The sequence below is a fragment of the Ornithodoros turicata genome, chromosome 1, assembly GCF_037126465.1.
Source record: "Ornithodoros turicata isolate Travis chromosome 1, ASM3712646v1, whole genome shotgun sequence".
Classification (NCBI taxonomy): domain Eukaryota; kingdom Metazoa; phylum Arthropoda; class Arachnida; order Ixodida; family Argasidae; genus Ornithodoros; species Ornithodoros turicata.
This window is the reverse complement of record NC_088201.1, coordinates 24,687,589-24,712,813: the sequence shown is the minus strand read 5'-3', so window position 1 is coordinate 24,712,813 and position 25,225 is coordinate 24,687,589. Positions and strand designations below refer to the sequence as shown.

The window sequence follows — 25,225 nt, the reverse complement described above, 5'->3', positions numbered from 1 at the left end:
CGTTCTCCCCGACACACGACGAATGATTTGGAAACCAAGTCGTGAGCGCAGTCGGGTGCTTCTTTTCTTCTTCGCCTTTGGCAGCCCTTGTCGCTTAACTGCGCGTGCATGTCGATCTCGTTCTCGATACTGCAGCCACCGGAAGGCGGAATTGTAATATAATTGGGCTTTGCCGTTGCAGGATATAGACGTCGATACGAGTGGTCTAATCTCATCAAGGAAGGCTGGCGGAGCTCGAGTACAATCACGGGCACACCCTACTTATATTTTACTGTGTGGTAATGCGAGGTAGCAATTTGCACGTTAAATGACTCTCGGAAAGGTGTCACAACTGCTGTATCATCTCATGTCAAAGCCCAGCCTCACGCGGACAGGTTACGACATAAGGAAGTTAGTGGATCTGTTACTCTGCGCAGAATATAATATAAGTGTTGCAATTAAAACACTGAAGATAAAACACGTGACTGTAGCCTATTGCAAATTTCACTTGAAGTTTCATTAGACACTTTGTACAGTCTTCGTGGAGAAACAGCGAGAATAACTAAGGAAATTCTAGCCCCGTCTTAGCGGCAAATTCATTTTAAAAAACTCCCTTTTGTGGCTGTCTCACCAGCTTCACCATTATTTCACGCAACAGACATCACCCTTTTGAGAAACTAACAACAAAACGCAACATTGGAAAGTTTCACGAAGGAGCTGAACAGGTTACTCAGTATGATATCATACCTAGGGTTGAGAATCCCGGGCTACTTTTACAGTCTCGGGATTCCGGGATTTTTACATACTAATCCCGGGACCCTGGGACGGGATTTCGGGATTGATGTAAAACTGAAACAGCACGCATATACAGCCTTTGTGTAGTACCTCGAAAAATTCCTGTGTGCCTTTTGTGTCTGTCTCCTCTGCGTTCTGTCACTGCGTATTAATCGAATCGAAACATTCGTTTTTAATATGCGACACGTTTTATCAAAAAACTGCTAAGGCATGTTTTATGTTCTCCTCAAATAAAAGGCTCGTTTTTATTCCCAGTTGTCACGCATAGAGCCTACGCATTTATTTCATACTGTCACTGAATACGAAACAAAGATTCGACTTCCAAAAATTTTATTTCCAACCTTTTTTTAACAAGCACCAAAACCTTATTCATACCAACAGATCAGTGGGCGAACTAATTAAGCGACTCTTACGTGGCAACCTATCGTAGAGCTTACTCTTACAATCTCGTATTTGCGTTCCTTCTTGCTCCATATGCATTTTTTTTTTAATTTTTGGTATTTATGTTGCATTGTTGTGTACTTTTTTTTATTGTAACATTGTTCGCTGCCCAGCCTAGACGGGGGTTTGGTCCCCTATTGTAAGGGAAATGAGAAGAAGAAAAAAAACTCAATCACTGAACGGAAGGAGATGCAGAGCATGTTGGTTAGTTTGCAGCATGGTAAAGAACGCAACAGAGACACAGAAACGGAAGCTTCAAAACTTGCCAAACAACAGGATGCGAATTCCTCCACCTGCTTAATGTCTAGGAAAAGGTAGGTTTTCGAAAACACTGTTTCTTCATACGCCTGCGTCGGTAGCATGCGTGCGCGACACACACACACACACACAAATCATATTAAGTAGGCAGGCATGCAGGAAATAACGACGAGGATTGGGCGTGCTTATAACTTTTCACACAAAGGAGAGAGACTATAACTGGTGGAGACCGTCGATCTAGAAATTTTTACGTTCTCGTTTTTATGGTTGTGACACCCTAGTTCATTCTCCGTTACTGATAAAGTTGTAGTTTCAAAGTATCCTGCACGACAAACAGACGGAGTTAATGAAGATTTCAAGTTTCTCCTCATGTGTAACCCACAGTGACAATCTCAACTCTACTAGTATGTTTGGTGCCTCACATCCGCGAGGTTTTTCTTCCTCACTTCGCCTTTTTTTTTTTCAGCGTTCCGTGAGAGAACCATGTTATTAAGTTATGTCCTTAACACCACTGGTATTAAAAAGTTCCTCCGCTTGAGAATTTGCACCCTCCCAGTGGCACAGTATCAGACAATAACATAAAGGTGGCACCACTGCTGCGCTAAAAATTAAACAATGTAATTGACGAAGTGGACACGCATCGTTCAGGTTCCAATTTTCCCGGAACATTCAGCGTTTTGCTCTTTCGGTACAGCTTGCCCGTTACCTCGGTGTACCTCAGTCGAAGACTTAGAGAGTCGTCCGCGAGCCGTGCGCTTAACATGATGCATCTATATCATTACTTCCGTACCGGTCGCTTGTGAAGATGCGAACACCTCGGGAGTGGCGTTCCAGGTTGTACCATGACCCGTCACAAAACATTACAGGGCTCCAGTGCGCTTCTGTACATGCAGCATGTTCCCTGCACCGCTCCATCCGTTGGATCTGGTGGGCCACTGACAAGCGGTCGCACCACATGGGCCTTCGCTCCACGTCCATGGACATGTCCTCGTTCTGCTTTTCCTAACTTTTAGTGCAAGAGGTTGGCCCTCCCTGGTCATGGTTAGTAGTGGTCGTCCAGAGCGTTGTCGGGCGACCTGTTCGTCTCGGAATTATCTTTATAGCCTATAGACATAACGCTCGTCGTAATATTCAGCGCCAGCGACATACCCAAGTCTGATTGACCTACTTCAAGACACAAATAATTCTGCCCTTCGTTACGTCGCCCCCTGTGGACAAGTTGCGCCACGTGTGCCTGTAGCGACAATAATCGTCTAGCGACTCACACGAATCACACAACGCAGAGAGAGTATTTTGTCTCAATATTGCGTTAGTGGAAATCTTACACATGTACATGCGCAAACCATGAAATGCTTTAAATTGTGAGCCCCAGTAATTTGTGTGTGTTCTGTTGTTCAACATGTTTGTTGAGTAAAAGGAGTTACTCTGCACCTTCGATGTCCAGATGGAGCGGCTTAGGGGCGGCTGGGGCTAAGAAGGGTGTTTCGGGTTGTGGACTAAATGTGATAAGATTTATTGATTGATTTTGATGTACGCCTGTGAAGGAGAAATACAGTACAGCCCGTCTGCTAAGAACGATATGCTCTAAAGGGGCTAACGAATGCTGTGTGCGCGGGAGTCCGGGCCATGTTTGCTGGGCCTCTTCTTCCATACGTCATATGGTAGAGTTCAAGAGGTAGGTGCGTGTATTTGTGTGTTGACCTATTTACCATAGTAGTACACGACTAGATCAGATCCTTAATACTAGTAGGATATAGTTGCACACGTGATCACTATGAACTGAACTCTGAACGCAGGACAACGAATAAATGTAATAATACGTTGAATGGTCTGCGCTCGCTCATCGTCAAAAAACATCCACAGGCAAAATAATCTTTGAGGGGACACATTTAAGAACGATGAACTAATACAACAATAATGATGTCACACAACATCTAGCTGTCCTGATAACCAGCTGCCTTGATTCAACAGCCAGGAATGTAACACGCGAAAGTCTTTCTAGACATGAATCCGCGAAGCTTACACGTCATTATCTGATACCACTGTTACGCAAAAACGAAGATCCTTGGTCAGAAGCATATAAATTTAATTCAGTTCAATTGAATCAGTTTCTCGTTAGGATTCGAATGATAAATTCTTCCATACTGTTTACGTGACACCCGTAATATCCAGGGGAGCGTCAAGTGAGTTTTCTGATTTCTTTAGTTTGTACACGTCTCAGGTACACGCCTCCAGCCTCAGTGTAACTCTACATTTTAATGTGCATGAATTAAAACGTATCTGCCAAAGGCCAATGTTGAACGGACGAATGGTGCTAAGTAGATCAGGCCTATGCTGCGGGCATATCACAGTAAACTTTTTTACACCCTTCGGGTACAAATGTCTTGCCCTATAGGACACACCTATGTGGTGTAAATTTCGATACAGAAGGGTCTTTTGTAAAACACCTTCCTAAAACGTGTATTCTACAAAAGTCACCATTTGAATGGGCGTATTCTACAGAAAACACGAAATTCAGAAATGTATTCCATTTAAAACACTGTTTCAGATGGGTGTTTTGCAAACTCCATTTCCCAAACTGTTCATACACCTTTCAGTTGAGCCTGCAGAAGTAAAAGGTCACTCATTTACGAAGACACCCACGCTGAAAGGTGTCAAAGAAATACTGTCTAGCAGAACGTCAGGTGACAAGTTTTGTTGCTTTCTCATACATTATTATTTATCAACGTGTCTAACCCCCAAACAGGAATATAACAGGTCATATGTGTACCTGAGTTTCCGTAACGTTGAGAAGCTTGGCCATCTCCGCCCTCTCGCTGGACGACAAGTACTTCTTTATCTCGAACTGTTTCTCGAGCTCGAAGATTTGCCGCCCTGTGAAAGTGGTCCGCGCCTTCTTCTTGCGGGCGCCCTTGTCCCCAGTGTCAGAGGCTGCGCCATTGATGGGGCTGTCCGAGTTCCTGGCGGCGGTCGGGTGCCCCATACCCGCCGCCGGGGGAGTACTCGCGGGCTCCAGTTCTCTACCTGGCTCCTTCTTCCTCTTGCTCCCTTTGAGAGGCTGTACCGGCCGCTGGACCCCTGCCAGAACACAAAGCACCAATTTTACAAAACCGTGCACCTGGCACAACATGTTCAAACACTCTGACTCTGCCAATCACCCTCGAAGGACGCGTGTTATACAAAACTCGCTCCTCCAAACGTGGCTCTGCAAATGTATCTGATGATACTGTAAACTCTTAGGTTCCGTACGTGTTGTAGTCAGTGGACTAGTTTCTTTGGTACCGACTACCGATGGAAGTGCACGAATCTGCGAGAAAGTACCAATAGTCTCGAGCAATTGATAGCGAACATTTCGAGTCAATCTGTCATTTATTAACGAAAATTCCGTTGGTGATCAGGTGTGCCTTCAACGGTACAGATCCCGACAAATGTTTACGGAACACCGGAGTGCTGTATATCTTCATCGGAGCGACACCCTTGCAGAAAACGGGAGCAGATAGACTTACAGACAGGTGACTGGGTGCTCCGTGTACCTCTCAGTAACTGTGTGAACTCCGGTTCACTGCTAGGGTGTCGTACTGATCAAGAAATACGTCGCTGGGGTGTTCCGTAAACTTTTGTCGAGCCCTGTAGATGCTACAGTCCAGTGACAAGACTGGGACGCCGACGGGGTATGATTTGAGAACGCCAGGAATGAAAGTTTTGAGAAGACGGAGTAAACTTCATCCTGTCTACGTAACTCTAAAATTTGTTTTGATCCAACTCAATGAACCACAGGTTACCTGCGCAACGCTGCTTCGTCTCCTCCCTAGCAAAGCACCACAAATAGACACTAATATGAGCTGAAAGGGCAGCCGGCTTCGTTGGTGCACCATCAACTGCCGCGATATGCGCCGTTTTCTTTCAAGGGACCCCACCAGTGGCCCAGATACTATTACTGCTTTCATGATCTTTACGACCGTTGCTGGTAAAGTACACTGGCCGCTGCCGTTATTTGGAACGCCTTTTAGCGTTCCGCGCTCCCATAAAGTTCAGCTTAAAGCTTTACTGCCGACGGCAAAGGCGAGCGAGGGGAGCGTTGTAATCCAAAGTTGATTGCCGGAATAAGGGAGCCCATTAAAGAAACAGCTCCGCCGAATTCGCACCCTCTTCCTGGCAAGGAGTCAATTGCTCACTGCGGCCCCATCTCCGGCTCAATCAATGCGAAGGCACATGTGGTGTCTATTATCCGGCGGAGGCTTACTCGGGCCTTCGTCTGGGCCTAAACAGGAACTGACAGTTGGGGAATAAAATACGTTCTGACTAACACGACATGTTGCGAAGGTGCGAAACGCCAAAGGAAGTCCTAAGTGGGCTTGAAGTAAACCGCAGGCAGCGCTTGCATTTCATTCACTCAGTTTAGAGAGAATTATTGTTTCTCCGTGCAGCCAGCTGAACGTCAATAAGCTCATTTATTTCGCAGCCCGATGTTTACGCGCCGTCGTTGGTCATTGACAAGGGCTGGGCCAATGTTTCGAAAACTGCGCTGCCATTTATTTTGCTTAGCGCTAAGAGTGAAAACTCAAAACTTCAAAGTGTTTAAGAACAGTCCTTGTTTAACTTAGTTGCCTATTATGGCTGCAGGGAGCTGCACAAGATTAGAGCAGTTTGTTCCGAGAGGAGCCAAACATCTGCGAACTCATCGGTTGTTGTTGGCACGCAAAGCTCTTACTCAAACAAAATGCACCGGAACGAACAACTGCCAACAACTATTCTCAGATAACGTCGCGATCTCCATCACGGGCGGATTATTCGTGGCGCACGTAAAGTCGATTGGCCGGGAAGCCTTGCCGATAAGGGCTGGGAATCATAGGCGACAGATGTGGTTCTGGCATTTTCGAAGCGTTTCGGGTAGCAAACACCGAGACGGCTCAAAGCCTATGGTGTATGCGACTTTCGTCATTAGTGACATACGCCTGTTCCTTTGGCGATAGCGTTGCACTGTGCGAAGCATGAGTCTCGGATAGGTCAGGAGCGCGCACGAAATATGAGGAGACTATATCGTGTTAATACTTATGGCAATTTATTGAAGAGTGTCAACGTTTATCTACCGTATCTTTATCACTTTATCTACAGGGTCGTAGCAAATTATGATTGAACGACACGGGTGACCTTGTAATTGACTTCGTCTTCCATATAATTTCTGCACTGTACCAAAAGCTTTCGCGCAAGCACGTTTAGATAACGGGTAGCTCTACGTCATTAGCGAGTTTTAGTATACCGTTGATAAGGTTATCGTGTCTATCGGAACCAATCGTAGTCGCGCGTGACTCAGAATCTTATCCACTGATTGGATCCGGTTGATACGGTTCGACGCAAGCCACGTTAACAACGGTGTGCTAAAACTCTCTATTGCAATGAAGAAGGTGAGCGTCCCCTCTCTGCCCTCGCAATAGGTCACACCGAAGGGTACAGTGCATCAGTGTTCTGCCTTCCCGGCCGTTTCATTTTAAACCAATACCTACTACTACAGGATTGTGCTGTATTGTTAGTCTTCTCGTATGATCGCTGACTGGTCTGGCAACCTACTTTGCCATGTCTACGGAAAAGGAACGCTTGAATCTAATTCAAGGTATGCCTTCTTTTGGTCGCTTTCAAAGGTTCATACAGGAAACAGAGTAGTGACAAATAACTTCATATACCGCGTTAGTGCTGAAATCTGGCGCCCGTTCGCAGTGGACTTAGTAATGTAAAGTCGTAAGTAAGTTGCAAAGCTTCACACGTTGGGTGATGACTTGCATCAACATATTAACCTCTTTGAAGTGGGGATATAGTGTCCTGTGGGGAAGCATCCCATGTCATCATCACTTTTCCTTCATTCATTTACTGTTGTTGTTGTTCCATCAACATAACAGTATATCATTAACACCTTTCCTACTGTTGAAGCCATGAACAACTGTCAGTGGAATCATTCAATCGAACGGCTAGAGTGAATAACGGGCCCATACACGGAGAGAGTAGACGACAAGTGCTTCTTGGTTTGGGCTCAACAGAAAGAAGGTTGACGAGTGACGAAATTTGGGCTTGTTGGTATGAGACCATATTGCTGCTCAGCGCTAAAAAGACGGAGACATAAGATAGGGACACAACACATGCGCACACAATACGTGCGCACACCAAGAAGGTTTGTTCGTTCGTTCGTTTGTTTGTTTGTAAGGGAAAAAAAAGAAGAGAAATTGAACTCGTCTCCCGACTTGTTCTGCTACTCCTAACATAAATTCTCACCCCCACCCCCCCCAAAAAAATACTTCTCATGTGCTCTACTGGCAAGTTCGCTATTCACTATTCACATGTTCACTAGAAGCCCACTATTAACAATTATCCACTATACACAATTATCCCACTATACACAATTATCTCACTATACACAATTATCCCACTATACACAATTTTCCACTATTCACAATTATCCCAAGATCATGCACAAGGAATCCTAGAAGGTTGCATCCATCCCACAGCTCTGAACAAATTTTACAAGTGCCTCCAATGGCAGCATCCCTCGTGTTCGGTGCCCAAATCCCAACACCTTAACTATATCGAAGGCCCTGCTGTCTAGTCGAGCAAGTGTAGCTCTTCGAGCTGTGATGCATACCTAGTGCAGTGCATTATAATGTGCTCACTATCCTCCACTGTTGCGCAAACCGAGCAATTCGATGAGTCGGCTCTTCCAACTTTATGAAGAAAATGACGGCCATAAGGCACACTCATCCGACACCAGTGAAAAACGTCTGAACAGAGCGCGGTTACGTAGACGGAACACACAACTTCAGCTCCGGATGTATGCGATGTAGCAGCGACGAATCACTCTGCAATTATACCCATGTTGTCTGCACAGTTCCAGCGACAATAACCTTAATGAAGATGTAACATCTGACTTGGAGTATATCACCGGATGTAGTGTTGAAGATAGGTGTGTTATGTCCGCTAGTTCGTCTGCAGCTTAATTCCCTCCTATAGCCACATGTCCAAGAATCTACTGCAGAGTTACTTTGTGGCCGGCGACTCTACATTTGTTGCATTCGTGGAGTGTTGGCGAACTGTTGGTGTCATAGAGCCATTTCACAAGAATGAAAGCATGGCTTTGAGTCCAGCTTTTGAATCGCTGTATAAAACCTACTCGGCAGGCGTCTGTTGTGCTACTACGTACTGTATTGCCAGCTGGATGGCTACCAATTCTGCCGTTGTTGAAGATGTTTTGTGCGACAGTCGTGCCTTCCCTCTTTCCTGTTCAGTGGAACCACAAAAGCAGATACTGTATAGCCTGATCCCGTCGTCGATCCGTCAGTGAAAATAGCAGTGCTGCTACAGTGGACGCTCCATCATAGATAGACAATGCTGTCTCAGCACTGCAGTGGGCAAAGTGCACTTGGGGTGGTGTACTCCAGGCACAGAGATGCAAATCCGCGGTAGCTCTAGAGTCTTGGGATGCTGGGTCGCCCTCAGCATCCCCCTTAGACTCTAGAGCTATCGCGGATGCTGAGAGAATGCCAAGCAGGTGTGGTGAATGTACGACACTGATTTCCTTTGTTCTATAATAATGCTTTCATATCACAGAGAGTGCAATCCATTTTAGTTCACCGTTACGTTTCGTTCTTGGCTACACAACAAGACGGGTGCTCAGTAACTTTTGTGTTGGTGAATTTAGCGTTCCATTAGCAAACGTTTGGCAACATTGTGTCAACGAAGCTCTCCATTGATAACTTGGTTTCTTGTGTTACAGAAAGCCTAAAAGGTCTAGCAGCATTTGTTAGAGCTGTGGTACTCGTTCAGCACACCGATGAGTCAGGAGCACTTGGACGCAAAGAATATCAAATATGTGAGTCCCAACCTTGATCATTCTTGTTTAAAGGCACCGGAGCTAACAAAATGGCAGTTGCAGAAACATTTTTTTTTTTAAACCTATGTTCTACCTTGAGAAATATGGTCAACCTACTTCTGAACCATAATTCTGGCGCGAAATTTAGCGCTAGCATGATGTGTTTCGGGGTGCGTTTCCGTTGCGCACATTCCTTCTTGTTCCTACTTTGGAAGGTGAGGAGGACCAATATATAGGTCTAAGATTGATTTCCCAGAGCTACTCATTGGGCGCCACGATTTTGTCATAGTTTGATTTCGCGAGTCTGCTCGCCTGCTAAGCAGCACTGAGCGTTCATTGCAAGGCTGCTGACAGACGAAGTGATCATTGTTGACCAGTTGTCCTCAGCGTAATGTTTCCTCTGATAAACCATACCCAAAGTGCATCCAGTTCACACTATCTGGCTTTTTCGGTAGAACCGAGCCGTTTCTCGATTCTTTAGCTCTTTCACATGTGAAAATAGACGAAAACGCGAGCGGCCAGAAAGCGCAGAAAATATGGTTCGACGCAGGTTCCTCGTGCACACGTTATCCCCAGACACGTCTGCAGTAATCTAGAATTCGCACCATCGTAGTCTGGTACACATGTTTACGCGTTTGACAGCTTCTGTTTCACTAGGAGCAGGCGACGAAACTCCCCAATCACCATCATAAAATAAAGTTCAGTTTGAGTAAAATAAAGTTGTTGTTCACTAGTAGCAGAGTTCGTGAATGTAAAATGACGAAGACTTCCGTAACGTATTTTACTAGCAAGCACGTCACTGGTCGAATGATTGTTTGTTTATCAGCCGTCATCTTGTCAGATCGTATCCGAGTGTGCGAGTGTTGAACACATGACATACAATCGTAGGTTTTGACCCACAGAGGGCATATGTCATGCTTTCTCATTGTTTCATACGCGGAGCTAAGGCAATTGGACAGAGTAAACCACGAGACATCAAGGGTTGGTAATACGTGTAAACAACAAAAATGGCGACAAATTCGTTCGGTGACTCCAGTCACCAGTACAAATTACTGCAGCGAGTTGTAGAGCACGTTCGTTATGTTATCTGCTGTGCTGCATGTCAAGGTATAGTACATGACTACATGTTTATAGGGATGACGCCGTTGTTATCGGTCCGGAGGTTCGAGCCAGAGGTGTAGTGGTTCCTATGCCTTGTTTCACCCTCCATATGTGATACTTTTACGCTCCACTGCATGCAATATTCACAGAACACTACAGGTTATACAAAATCAACAGGTTCTTGTTCTTCAGTAAGGTTAGATTAGATAAGGTGTGGATAAAAATGTTCAAAAGAACGGGATCTCATCGGCACATAAGTTCTGCTGCTTCGGCGCCATGTACGAGGGGTGTTCAAGTCAAACCAGGACTTTTCATTTTTCGCGAAAGTAAAATGACCTTACAGGCGAGAAATTAGTTTTATTTTTCAACTTAATCTCCAGCTGGCACTAATGCACTTGTCCCATCGTTTCACGACGGCTTGGATGCCAGCAGCGTAGAAATCCTTACCGGCGCGTAGCAGCCATGATCGGACCGCATTCTTGACCTCGTCGTCGCAGCTGAAGTGGCAGCCCCCAAGGAACTCCTTCAGTGGCCCGAAGAGATGGAAATCGCTGGGGGCGATGTCTGGACTGTAAGGGGCATGTGGCAGCAACTCCCAGCCAAGTTCCTGTAAGGTGCGTGTTGTCAGATGCGCAGTATGCGGGCGTGCATTGTCCTGTAGGAGGAGGACTCCTTTGGTGATGAGGTTCGGCCGCTTTTGCTTCAGCGCCTTATGCACATCCCTGAGAACCTGGCAGTAATATGCACTATTGATGGTGGTACCACTGGGCAGCATGAATGAAATCAACATGAACAACGCCAGCCTTGTCCCAGAAAACCGTGGCCATGACCTTACCCGTAGACTGGGTGCTTCGGAACTTCTTGGGAGCTGGCGAGCCCGGATGCTTCCACTGTTTTGATGCACGTTTAGACTCAGGAGTGAAATGGTGCACCCACGTTTCATCGCACGTGATGATCCGATCAAGGAACGGCTGTCCTTCAGTGTCGAAACGGTACCTTAGCTCTTGGGAGAGTTCCAGTCTTATCTACCGGTCAAACACGCAGAGCTGCCTCGGGACCCAACGGGCACTAACTTTCCGAAACTGGAGGTGTTCATGAATGATAGTGTTCAACGTTCCCACAGAAAGGTCCGTCTTTCGAGCAAGTTCGAGACATGTTATCCGTCAGTCCTTGACTCCGTAAGTTGGATGTTCTCGGGAACTCTGACACTGGGCTCTGAGCCGCCCCGGCCGGGATCGTCCTGCACTGATGTACGGCCGTCTCGGAACCGTTTGCACCACTCAAACGCTTTGCTGCGGCTAAGTGTATCGTGACCATACTGAACATAAAGTCTTCTGTGAATTTCAGATGACTTTACGCCTTCATTCACGAGAAACTTCATGACAATTCGCTGTTCGATGTTCGCGCTCACCGCGTTGTCGACCATCTTGTCCAGCACGTGTCTTCTGTTTTGCACAAACTTTGGACCACCATGTGGTGAACGCGGAGACCTGTCGCGTGTGAAAATGACGAAAAAGAAGTAGCGCTAGCCATTTGTACACTCAGGAGACAGAAAGTACCGGTTTGACTTGAACATCCCTCGTACTTCCGAACAAAAACAAGAAAATGAAAAAGGCTTGTCCTGTGGCTATCTTCAGCCTGCGCGCGTTGCGCAGTGCGACACTGTGATCTGAAAGGAATGTGTGTCCGTTTGTAAATAACAATTCAGGGCTTCACGTCGCGAGACAACTGTGATCATGAGCGACGCCACAGTGGTTGCGTGTGTGGATTAATTTTGCCCACCTGAGGGGGGTGTCCATTTCTGCCACGAGGGGAAGTTTTCGGCAACACTGGATAGGTGAGTTTGCCCGCGTTTGCCGTCATAGCAGGTGGGGCAACGGTAGCAAGCACAATGTAGCATTTTACATAGCGAGTGAGGCTAAAACTAGAACCATGAAAACGGATTCCGAGACTGCGTGGCAACACATCAGCTAGTGATTTCAATGTCTATTCGGAATGTCGCTCGCCAAAAAAAAAAAAAAAAAAAAGACTTTCTCGTATACGTCCGCGGAACTACACGATCGGGAGACGTACATCCACTGTAGGACCGCCACCGTTATTGTGACCCTAGAGAGTCTTATGCGTGTGGTTATTCGAAAAAGCCCTTTCCGCGCAGCCTTACAACTTGGAATGAACCTCCGCCTCTTGTTGAGCCGATGGTCGAAGAAGTACTTGGAAATCGGCCTACCTAGCTCTGACCCTGCTCTATCGCTAGCATACGCAGACGTTGTGAGGCCTAACATACTGCACAAGCGTGTCGATCTGAGCGCGTTGGGATAATGCATCCATGGGAATACAGCGCGAAAAGACGCGGGACAAGAGAGAAGCCATCTGTCTACGTTGCTAATCAGCGCCGTGTCCTGTGCTTCTATCTTGTCTCGCGTTTTTTCGGGCTGTATTCCCATGGATGTCTACCATATATCTACCACGGCGACAATCGAAGCTTTCATAAGTATACTTCTGAAATCTTCGGTTGTCGCCGTGTTCCTGTGCCCCATGTCACTGTGCCAAAGAGCTCCGAAGCCCTTATTCGGGCTGTCGTCATACATTCGGCGGTTTATCAAGGAATATGCGCCTACTGCCGCACGTCTTACAGTTCTGACTTCTGAGGTCATAAAATTTAAATGTGATTATGAGCGTTTGAGCGAATTAAAGACGCTCCCGTTCTTCGATATTTCAGTCATTCAGCCCAAACTGAAGTACATATGGAAGTCAGTGGCACAGCATTGGGCGCCAGTTCTAGCACAGAGACATTTCATGCAGCAATGAAACGCGTCATTGCTTATGCCAGCCGCAAACTTACTGATGCGAAGAAGCATGGTTAGGAAATAGAACAAGAATGCCTGGTTGAGTATGTGGGCTATCGAGAAAGTCCACCTCTATTTCAATGATACCTTAACGGATCGCATCATCACGCTTTATGCTGGCTTGCAGAGCTGAAATATGTTTCCGGTCGTCATAGACAGTGAGTGCTTCAGGAGTCTGACTTCACAGTATGATACAAAAACGGGACGAGATACTATTATGCTTACTATTTCCCGATGCTCACTTCACGACGAGAAACTGGTTACTGCACTTTCTTATGAAGGCATTATGTGCTTGTCCCAGCTTAATTCACGGGATTTCTCTTTACAAAAACGTGCTAGACGAGGCGGCAGCACTATACAAAACCGTACACAAATGTTTCATCACGTAAACTCTGTCAACAGAAAAGTCTGCTACTATTTCTTGCGGTCAGCCTCAACCTCTGCTTCCCTCTCAACATCCTTTCGAGAGATCTTGAATCGAGAGATCCGTGACCTCATAGCGCCGCTTCTGTCGTCGGCGACTGGCTGGATTGTAACTGCAATCGACCACTAGACAAGATACGTCGTCGCTTCCGCTCTCCCTATACAGCTACGGATTGCGAAATTCTTTATTCATAGGATACAGCTTCAACATGGAGTACAAAGAGTACTCGTGAGCGACCGTGGCCGAGGATTCCAATTCGTTGCACAAATCCTGGAAGAGGTGTTGTCCAGCTGTTCCGTTTCCCACAGCTTGACATTCCCCTCCCATCCGGAAAGTAACGGGCACACCGAACGCGCGAAGGACACGTCAGCAGACATGATATCACTCTCTATTTCACTTCTGCCAGGCGACTCGGACGACTTGCTTCCTTACCTTATTCGCCTACAAAACCCCTACGCAGTCGCAAACGCGGTTCAGCCCAATTAACTTATTACTAATGGATGTGAGCCCGTGCATACTATCGACACGCCTACCCCTGATTGCCCAGTCATTACCAACCTCGTTCTTGCGGATACAACTTGTGGTGGCCAAGAGTGCAGCCAAATGACCGCATTTCCACGCATGTTTGCTCTGAAACCTCTGCATAAAAGAAGGACGTAAGAACAGCGGCGTAGTTACGCTAAGTCTACGGGACGGTGGGTTGTTATTCCGCCGTCGGCTATGTTGCCTGCGGTGCGGTTTTTCCTGGGTTTTCCTCAGATGCTTTAAGACAAACGCTGGCACAGTTCCTCGTGAAGCCAGCCCAGGATGCACTGTTTCTACCCCTCGGAGTAACATGACGCTATACAGGCAAATCGCTCGGTGTTTGAATGGAAACCCCACACCGTATCATGCGCATAATTTGTTTTGCTCGGCACGTGCGGCCACTTACCGTGCTGAGCGTATCATTTTTCGGAAGCTAAGACGTGAATGCATTCACATTCAAAAATTGCTACATATTTGAATGTGTACTACGTTGTTGCTGGACACGCATTTCTATTTTAAAGAAACTGAACCATTAATTAGCACTGAACTAACTACTACAGTTCACATATTCAGCTCGAGGAAACCATTTTATACCGGTACCCACTGGTTCTGCGTAAAATACTCAAGATTTCGTAAATTGGGAATAGCTTCGAACTATCAACAGCTCATTTGACGATCGAAGTATGTAGTAAATAGTCACATTATTTGCCCTAAAGTTCAACTTTGTTTCTTGAACTTCAACGCTGTTTTTCTTTTTCTCTTTTATCCCTAGTGCATCACTCTGTAACGCTGCTCTACCAAGGTTCTTCCCAGCAACCATTAAACAATCGGCACTGCTATCGGCCGACCGTAGACATTCATGCACATTCGGATGCTTGAGATTTATTACAAAAATTGCAGAGGGGAGGGGAGGAAATGTTATGTGGATGAGAAAACCAGTGTAGTAGAAAAAAAAAGAAAAAGAACATCACTAAAAATCCCCGATGTGTGAATATTTGGCACACATTTTGACATTCGGGCTCATGTACATGGTCGAAGAAACGTAAGCACAATAGTGCAGATTTCTAAAATTAAATTTTCTGATTGTGCTTGCTTTCACTTCACATGCACAAAGTATAGCAAGAATTCAACGCTGCATTTTATTTCGTATTGCTATAACTGCAGCCCAGATTTCTCTTTCGGTTTGGTTGGATGCACCAAGCTGTTTTCTTTTTCAATTCTGGGTTAGCGCCGCGTAGCAACTGTGGCTGTCACCGTGTTCATATCGCTTTTCCTCATCTTTTAATCTAGAGCGCAACCGAAGCGTCTCGCGTCTTTGCACCAGGCTCGTCTTTCATACCTCATCGCTGAGAACCAGCGGCATTGCCGAGTGGGCTAAGGCGTCCGCTCGTTGGTGGTAGCCAAGGCTGTGCTGAAGACTGGGATGTGAAGGTGGTGGGTTCGAATCCTGCCACCGGCTGTGCTGTCTGAGGTTTTCCCCGGGGTTTCCCGGAGACTTTCCAGACGAATGTCGGCACAGTTCACCCTGAAGTCGGCCCAGGACACAAACTAACCCCTCTAACCCCCACTCCTTCCTGCTGTCGTCTCTCCATCTGTCCACGTCTGTACGCCGCTTATAGCCACAGCTGCTTCGCGGCGCTAACACGGAATAAAAAAATATCGCTGGTGTGCGCGTTTGAGTGTTTTGTGTTCTCGTGTTTGTAAGTATAAATTGTAAGTAAGTTTCGTGCCACGGAGTAATGATTGGCCCCGACGTGTCACGAGGCCCGTGCTACACGAAATACGAAATCATTTATTCAAGCAGAGTTGGACCGAGAGTTGACTGCAGAGCCAAGAGAGAAAGAGAGGAAACGTTGTGAACAGACGACCAGGGGTCCAAGAGCGCGAGCCCGGATTAGAGACGTAAACGTTCGAAGAAAAAAACTTTTATCTTTTTCTTCCTTTTTTTTATGCTTTCGAGCAGTGCAGTGTGCAGTCAGCAGTGCTGTAAAGTGCCTGTGGTGGTGGTGATGGTGACGATATGAGTAGCATGCCGTGGTTGGCCTCACAATTGTCGTATGTCTTCCATCGTATAGCTCAGAAATCAACCAGGCAAGTCGTCGTCCCATTCCAAACTGCCTTTATTCTCTCGAGCGGCGCACGACCCCAAAATAGCCTTTTTTCTCCTATTTACTTGGAGATCACATTTTCCTTCTCTAAACAAAGGTATTGACCCAAAAATGTTTCCAAAATCTAATTACGCACGCACAGAAAATCAAGTTCCATGACAGTCAAGTCGCATCCGCGGGTAGCGAACTTGCGGTGCCCATCGCCTTACACTACTTGGAAGTGGCGGCGCCCGAGGAGGTCGCGCAGGGAGGTCCTGGTTAGGGGGACGATGGAGCAGATGAGCTGCCCGCTAGCAGAATCCACAGACCAGAAGGCGTCGAATAAGGTGGTGCTGGAACGTCGTATCGTTTCATGATTCGCGTCGGCACGCGGGAAGACTTGACGGGACTTGACGCGACGAGACCTTGCCATTCTTCGAAAAGGAAAGCCAGGCCGCGCTAGCTAGGACGAACGTTGAGCAGATTCCTCAGTCTTCAGGTACTTTCTGTAGTGCTTCGACCACGCGCTGCAGTCCTCGGCGCTGCTCGTGCGAAAAGCACTGCCAAAGCAACTGATGAACTGACGCCACTGCGGAATATCCTCAACGTTCCTGCAGGCTGGCCTAGAAGTCCTCGCATGGCAATTATCTTCCGTAGAGGAGTGCCGTTGACGATGTGGACGGCGGACACGAACATGTCTCCTACAACGTAGTGCCTCGTTTGCTCTCCACGTCTACCGTCGGTATATGCTTTCTCCTTCGACCACTGTGACTTTACGCGTTCTTGGAAGGATGCCAGATGTATTGCTTTTGCAAGGAAGTGTTCGTATATTTTGCAATGAAGAGGGATCACAGGTGCCATTTCCGTGGGGTGTTTCCAGTGAGCTAATAAAGATATCAAGAACGGCAAAGCAAATGGGCTTGTTTTCCAATATCGATAGCTGAATGAAGTTGCAGCAACCTGCGACATGCGGCCGCACCATCACGATTATCTCCATCGGCACGCTCCCTCGACCATGTGTGCGAGGTTTCGTCTTGCGTGCGCGCACCTTCATCGTCATGATCACTTTGATTGTAAAACGCAGTTGTCCTTGCTCGCTAGCTCTACAAAGTCCTTAAAAAATTCGGTTAATTCCCACCACCAGTCCATCAGCTTGCTCTATGGATACACTGGTGTGACGGATGCCCTCTTCTGAGGCAGGACCCTTTTGAATTCGGTTGCGATGAAATGAAGCCCATTATCAGTAACAATTTTGCCCGGGAAGCCTTCGCGGCTGAACACGTGATTAAAAAAGTTACTGTGGATGTGGTTACTGATGATGCAAATGAGATTTCAGGCCCTTTGCTGTGTTAATCCAGCAGAGTTATCGCTTATTTGCAAGTAGCTGACAGCTGGGTCGAGGGTTAAACGATCTCAATAGCGAGCCTACTACACCCTGCGACAGCGAGCGACTACACCCTGGTTTTGGTAGTCGAAAAAGGGGTTGCAGCGGGGGCACAACTTTCTTGGCAGATTTGTAAGTAGATTGGCAACCGGGGCATGGCACATGTCTGTCCATTCCCGGCCACCAATACTGTACGCGGAGTGTCTGCTTCGTTCTGACAGTACCAGGATATGCCTCATGTACACGCTCAGTGAAACGGCTTTCTAAAGACCCAGGGATAGTTCATATAGCTCTGATGGGAGACTGGAGGGAGGTTGACAACGGCGGCACCAGAACGCTTGGTATCCAGCTTCAACCTAGAGGTTCGTCGCCTAAGTTGCTTTGCTGACGTCCGGGCCAACCATGCCATGACCACGGACGAACCACATGCTGTGACTGGCTGAGAGGAAAGGTGACCGTGACGACAAGGATCGACTAGACGGACCAACAAAGGTGGCACCAAACTCCTGGGACAAACCCTCCAAGCGCGGCAGTAGGATCATCAGGGAGGTAGGCCCACTGGGGCAGTACTACGTACTACCGTTGGACTCGAGTCGTAGACAGGGGTGCCGGGTATGGTGCCTAGGAATATCGACAGAAGCGGCAACCGAAAGCCAGAGCCAGGAGAGCCGGAATGTACGCCAGCGCTGATGTCGTCTCCTGCCTGTGGAAGTACATCGGTATCGTCCAGTCCTCATGAGGTCAGGGTCAACCAATCTTGTTTGGCCTGGCCAGTGCTTTTGGACGCCGGAAGTGTTCTGCTAGTTTTATTCAATGCTACCCTTCGATAGCGTGCATACATGTTAACGTATGTCTGTTATCGTTAGACGAATGTGTTCGCGTCACTCCTCACCTCTGCTCGTGCCCACGCAAGCGTACCCCCTTTCCTTGGGTTAATTTTGTGGCCGTCAACCCAGACAAACGGGTAACGTCCCACACACGTAGACAATACTTCAACAGTATCACACACGGCATATTATCCACCAACTTCCTGCCACAGGTTATACGGTGAGAGCAGAATGCTGCGCATTCACTTCCAATTTGTGTGAGTTGCAGCGTGTGCTTACATAACCGTCGTTTGTGAGCCAACGAAGAGAGACCGCTTAGAGACTGACGTGCGAATGGACAGCGGCTCTGCTCCGCAAAAGAGGTCTTGAGCAATTGATGCGAACGGATGCGCCGACGGCTTGGCTGGTGGCCACGCGGCAAAGCTTTCCTGCCGCCTTAATGATGCTGGCAAGAGAACCGACGCCTAGTTGCAATCACTGCTTCCCACCTATCGCCTTCACTAGAGATTTGTTCGGAAAATGAGAGGGTGCCCTTCCGGAGAAGACTATTTTTGTGACTTTTTAAACGACGCCTTTCGTTGCTCGCGTCGGGAGATTCCAGTCCAAGACACACAAAAATAGGTGCTTAATAAACAAGAACACGGGCTCCGGGTCTCCTTTTCGAAGGAAGGTCGCTTTTAAAGAGCGCCTCAATTCGGAGAACTGACAGACGTTGCTTTCTGTACTATGGATCATAGCAGTGCCATGCCATGGTAACTGTGTCCAGGTTTCTTTACTCCACTGGTACATCGATTGAATGAGTCATCCACATTAATGGACAAACCACTAGAAAGTGATTGAGAAAGCTCACTGCAGTGTCGTCTTGTTATCAGTACTTATAAGGAGTATGTCTTTTTCTGCTCGATAATTAACATTGCAGTCTTATCTGTTCAGCACAAATACTAAGGTACACGTCTTCAGCAACACGTTTGATACGAGAACGCTTTTCGACCATATAAGAACACGCTTCCTGATTAGTAACGTAACGATTTCCATCGTTAGGTCGATACCAATTCGATAAGGTCTCGATGACTACGATTCCAGTTTGATTGAATTTATAGGTGCTTGATGGAATATTTTAATAACTCTCGTGTCGCTCAATGGCTCTCCGCACTTGCCGATTCGCGTTTTTCATTTTGTAACCTGCATACCCGATGGCACTGCATGGTTTCGAACAAGGCTGGGCATCAATTTTGCCAGTAAGTTTACCAATCACGACAGCAATGTTATTAAGCATGCCACTGAACGTGGCAGTGCATTATAATTTATACGTACAGTGATAAACATATAACGATTAGTCCGTGTGCGGAGACCAGTTAACAGGGAATATAATCCACACGACTCAACATCTGAACAGTGTAACACAGCATCTAGAAAGGCTGACGTATAAGAAAGCCTGTCTAACTATCCCGCCTCGCCAATATAATTCTGAATGACAAATAGGACACAATGTGTCAATAGAAGGAGCTCTAACTAACCCAGTTCGCGTTTTTAGTCTTGGTGCTGCACTTCTACGTCTCTGCACACCGATCCGTCCATGTGTACATTTCTCCATCTGTGGCAACCCCCTTGTTTTTTTTTAGTTGTTGACGAACGAAATGCTTCCCACTGTTTGCAGTTCATTAGGCGCTACATCAATTAAGACGAATGAAAACAGTATCGCTCTCCGAGAAAGGTAAGCTAGGAGATGGTGAGGAAGCTAATCAGGAAAATAGTAATGATAGACACACACAGAGAGAGTCATGAAGCGACCTTTTTTTTTTTTTTTTTTTTTTTTGCGCCTTTTACGCCCCTGATATCTCGCGGTCAAGCGTGTTTGACAACGCGCACAGAAAACGTTTTTACAAACCGGTTTCACTTGTGTTAACTTCTGATGATGATAAGCCCGCATTTGTTACTTTTCTCACGTTTCGTTTTTGTTGTTGCGATGTCACTATTTTGAACTATAATAAAAAAAACTGCACAGATTTAAATACAATTCATTCAATTCTCATTTTTCAGTTCAGGGTCGCTCTTTGCATGTTGCGATAGGTAACGGGAACTGTGAAACGAAATTCCCTTCAAGTGCGAGAGAAAACTGACAACGTTGTAGAGCGAGAAGACTGACGCAATCATTTTTCATCCACACAGGAACTCCAGCATGACTATACAGTGCCGTTCCCTGTAATGTTCACGATCTCTGAGGCGCAGGGCATGCCGCTAGTGTAGACAGCAGCGCGGCTTTGTCGAAATCTAAGCGCCGTCAAAATCGATGTCTCGTTGGAGGGAAGAGAGGAAGTTGGTTTTCTGAGAAGCATTTTTCTCCGGACGGTAGCGAAAGCGATCAGTCGTTGGCGGTGATATGCGGGGTGCGCTCCCTTCCTGTCACAAGGTTGTTGTTCCCAAAGCGACTGCCGCACTCCGCGTCCTTTGTTCTCCTGCACTCGGAGAAGGTAATCGATAAGCACAGTTTACCGCTCTCGATCGGTGCTTGTCGCGCAAATTGTTCGCGAATGTGTTTGCTTCGCGCCGTTATGATTCCCGTCTAGGGGGAGCGCAAAGCTGGGAGAAGATTATTTGTCGTGCTGGCTGTTTAAAAGTGAGATAGCAAAGGGGAGCTGATTTGTTCTCTCATGTGTAGCAGTAAGGACACTGCAATGATAAGCCGGTATCCAGTAGGAGAAGAGTCCAAAAGATGATGAGAGTCATGAGGCCGCTTTGTGGCATCCAAAGCGTTGGCGCCGTTCTAGCTATGTCCCTGTTATATCCGTGGATACCTCGTAGTTACACACTCAAACTGCGAGGGTCACAGCCCAACTTGCCGAACCTCGATTCGCCGAAGGTAGTCAAGCGAGTGATCTCTGAGGTGAATGGTCAACCGCTTTTGGCGGGCAGGGAAATGACAGGGAATGTGGGGAAATAACGATCGGGACAGTGCACGTCTCCTGCAAAATGAGTAATAAGGAGCTCCCAACCACTTCAGGCAGAGTTGTTCGTGAAGAGACACCGGGGTTTGACCCAAACCACACCCCTGGATTGCTGGGCAGAGATGCCACCTTTAGACCATGCTAGGGTCATCCAGTCAACACACAAATATGCACAGTTGGAGCTTATTTCACATTTGGCAGGCAGGCGGGCAGGAGGTCTTCATGCTGAATGAGGAAGCGAACTCTTTGTTTTTGAGGACTATATCTATCGCGCCTCGAAGGAGGTAAGCGCGGCAACCTATGACAAGAGCGCCAAAGCACGTTGTGTCACTGTAGTGCTCTCCGAAGGAGTGAATTTGCGCATAAATATTTGCCTCATCTGTGACTTTAATTTCATTCATAACTGTCCACTTGCAACAGGATCCTTAGATTATATGACAGAATTATTACTTGACGGCTGTAGTGTCAAATGGGACACCCTGTAAAATACGTAATTAAACTGTTCAAAATCGGGAACTGGAATCGGTACTCAATGTCCTAAAGGATCGTCAGGGGGTGCTTTGAAGAAAAGATTCACACGTTCATAGAACGGCAGTCTCTCGCCTGTAAGGCACACTTTCCCTCACGTACCATGAGGCTGCAGTGAAGTCATCTTTACTGGTGACTCCATCGGCACTCAACCAATAGTGTTACAAGTATAACCGATGCTTTTATGATAAACACCCCAACATGATTAATATGTGTTCTTATCCTGTATACTCCACTAGGTCCGCGCCAGGTTGCACGAAAGCGCCGTCGGATTTTCCTTAGTCCTCTGACAACATTGATATGTGATATACCGATGATAAATTGTAACATAAACAACTTTCATTGATTCGATTTGTTTCAGTCGTTGAATTTTTCTATGCTAATTTTTACTCTTAACCGAGTCAAGAAGATCCGCGTGTTCAGAGTATAAGGAAATCGAAATTCACGCATCCTTGAGCATGTGTTCGGCGAGAAGTTCACGAGGCGCATTAACATGTATATAGGGCAATGAAAAGATGGCTAAGAAGCAAGCGAGCTGGTGAAGTTGATGCATAATGTAAAACCCCGAGACTAGGGAACACGAAGGGACAGACACAACACGAAGTTGTGTGTGTCTGTCCCTTCGTGGTCCCTATAGTCTCGGGGTTTTACATTATGTATATAGGGAACAATCACTTATTAAGGCCGTTCGAGAAATAGAGGAAGTGTAGTTTTTCACACAATCACCGCGACAATACGACATAACGTCAAAAGCGAAACTGGAATCAGTCGGAGAAATACCTTCAGCTAAAGTAATAGTTTATTTGTTCTACGAAGAACTAGCGAATATGTACAAGCATTCATCAGTTGCGCACAGTGGTAAATTTATGTACGAACACAAATACAAAAATTTAGTAGAGCCGTACTATTCAGCTTGTTTCCCCCTATCCGTTTGAAGAGGCGCCACGAAGGAACTGCAAAACAGCGCTATCATTTCTTCTTCCCAAAAGGTTCGTTTTTTTTTTCTTCTTTTTCTTCTGCTTCTTCTTCTCGACATCGTTCCTACGAAAGAGTACCTCGTTCTGGAGCGAAAACATCAATGAACTGAACGAGCGTCGAAGGCTGGATGTGATCGCCGAGAGGCTGAAAATTGTGCGCGAAAAAGAACGCTCACAGCGACAGCATGAAATCCAAGCACAGTTCGCGATCTCACAAATAAAAATCGGCGCATCAATATAAACAAGTTGCGGGCGATGAAAGGAAGAAATGAGCTACAGGAAGACGGAAGCGCTATTTTAAAGCAGTCGGAGCTAAACGCGTAAAGATATAAAGAAGAGGGAGCCTCTGTCGCACGGGGTCTTTTGAAGAAGATTTATACATCGTCGTCCGATGGGGGAAGGCTTGTCGTCCGCTTATTCCGTTTTATGTCTGTCACAGCCATGCAGAAGTACGCATCCCCTACTGTATCCAGGCTTCCAAGTTCGTCTTCCATGCATTTGATCCAAGCAAAGAGCGCCACCGAATCGACATTGATACGTGTCACTCCCGATGGTAACAGCGGTCTCTCGAAATGATACTCTTGCCTTTCTCCTTCGAGTCGTCCAGCCTCATACTTGTCTTTAGTTACCCAGTTATTTAGTACGCTCTTACTTTTCGTGCGTTGAATGAATCACGTGTTTATGACGAAAGCCCGAAATTGACCATACAGAAAAGGGGTTGCGACACGTCGTATACTCAGTTGTGCCCAATAAATGGGAAAGGCAATTGCTTGCATCGATAGGTACGTGCACTGGGAGGTGGTGGGTTCGTATCCTACAACCGCGTGTGCTGTCTGAGGTTTTCCCCGGGTTTTCTAGCAGAATTTTCCATACGGATGTCTGCACATTTACCCCTGAAGTCGGCCCAGGACGCATACTAAACACTTCTTCTCCCACTCCTTCCTGATGTCCTCTCTCCGTCTGTCCCCATCTGTGCGCCGTTCATAGCCACAGTTGCTTCGCGGCGCTAACACGGAATGCACAAAAGTAATGGGAACATGCATTCCAAGTGAATACCGAAACATACCCGGCTCTTACATCACTGCAAGCGTCTCCGCCAATGAGACAGCGCAGGAGAGGTCACGTGCTTACGAGTACCAATAAGAACGGCAATAGCTAGCTCTCGATCGCTCCTCTAACGTCACAGCTTGACGCATACGTGGTTTGAAAGGCTTGTATCTCGTCCAGTATGACACATATAATAGTTTCACGTACGTAGTTTCCTCAGTAGATTGTTTTAGTACATCGTACGCTATCGCCTTTGCGTACGTCAGGGATAGCGTTGGTGGTTCTGCGCAACGCGCAAAGCTCTCTTTCTGTTATGGGCGTGCGCAGAACCATCAACGCTATCCCTTACGTACGCAAAAGCGATAACGTACGATGTACTAAAACTCTCTATTAATACAGTGCGTGCATCATGTAATCAACCGCACACATCAAAGTGTCACGACTCCTTTAACGTATAAAACTAGAGGAGGAATGTTTATCAGTTGGCCAAGTGATGGGGTTCATCCCTTGAGGGTGTCAAGATGGCAAGAAGGCAAAACAGTCGGCCATTTTTGCGTCTTTCACTTGGAAGTGTTCTCTAAAGCCATGTAATAGATACCCGAGTCTGTTGGACGTGACTTTTCTGTGAAGTTTACTTGTCCAGCCGAGTGTCGAATGTCTTGTGAGGCTTTGAGTTGGCAGAGCGAAAGTGTGCGTTGCCTATAGTATATTCAACGGTCAGATCGGCGCCCTCTCACTGACCGCGTTGATTCAATCTGGGAGACTGACGGGAATGGGCACATTTCTAATTCGTTGTCTTTTGAATGTATCTTCAGCGGCAGGTGTTTAATCCTGCGTTTAATGTCACAGCAAACACCACTGGTACCCTATCATCAGGAGTTAAAAACAATGCACCTAACGCGTGTACAGCCAGCATATAGTGCGGAGGGTAATTTCGCTTTCTTGCGGTAATTCATCAAAATCAATAACGGATTCAGTTTATATTAATGAAGAGGCGAACATTGACGTTTATGCCTGCCCCTTTTTGTGCGCGGAATCTGTAACATTAAAGACAGTATAGGGGATAATAGATATAATGATGTGTTGGGGCATGCATCAATAGGAGGACAATAATTAGTCAACACTTGTATGGTGCGAAGACGAGAGAACTTAAAGGGGGCGGGGTATATTTATTAGACCAAAGGAAAAAAAGGGGGAACGGGACGT

At 46.7% G+C, this 25,225-nt stretch overlaps 1 protein-coding gene across 1 annotated transcript in view; it reads right to left on the bottom strand.

The window, feature by feature from the left end:
• LOC135377677 (homeobox protein HMX3-like) overlaps positions 1–25,225 on the bottom strand; it is a 78,137-nt gene that overhangs the window by 26,637 nt on the left and 26,275 nt on the right. The window contains exon 2 of the mRNA XM_064610268.1: positions 4,244–4,551. Within this exon, the coding sequence (XP_064466338.1) occupies positions 4,244–4,551 (308 nt within the window). The remainder of the gene's footprint in view (positions 1–4,243; positions 4,552–25,225) is intronic.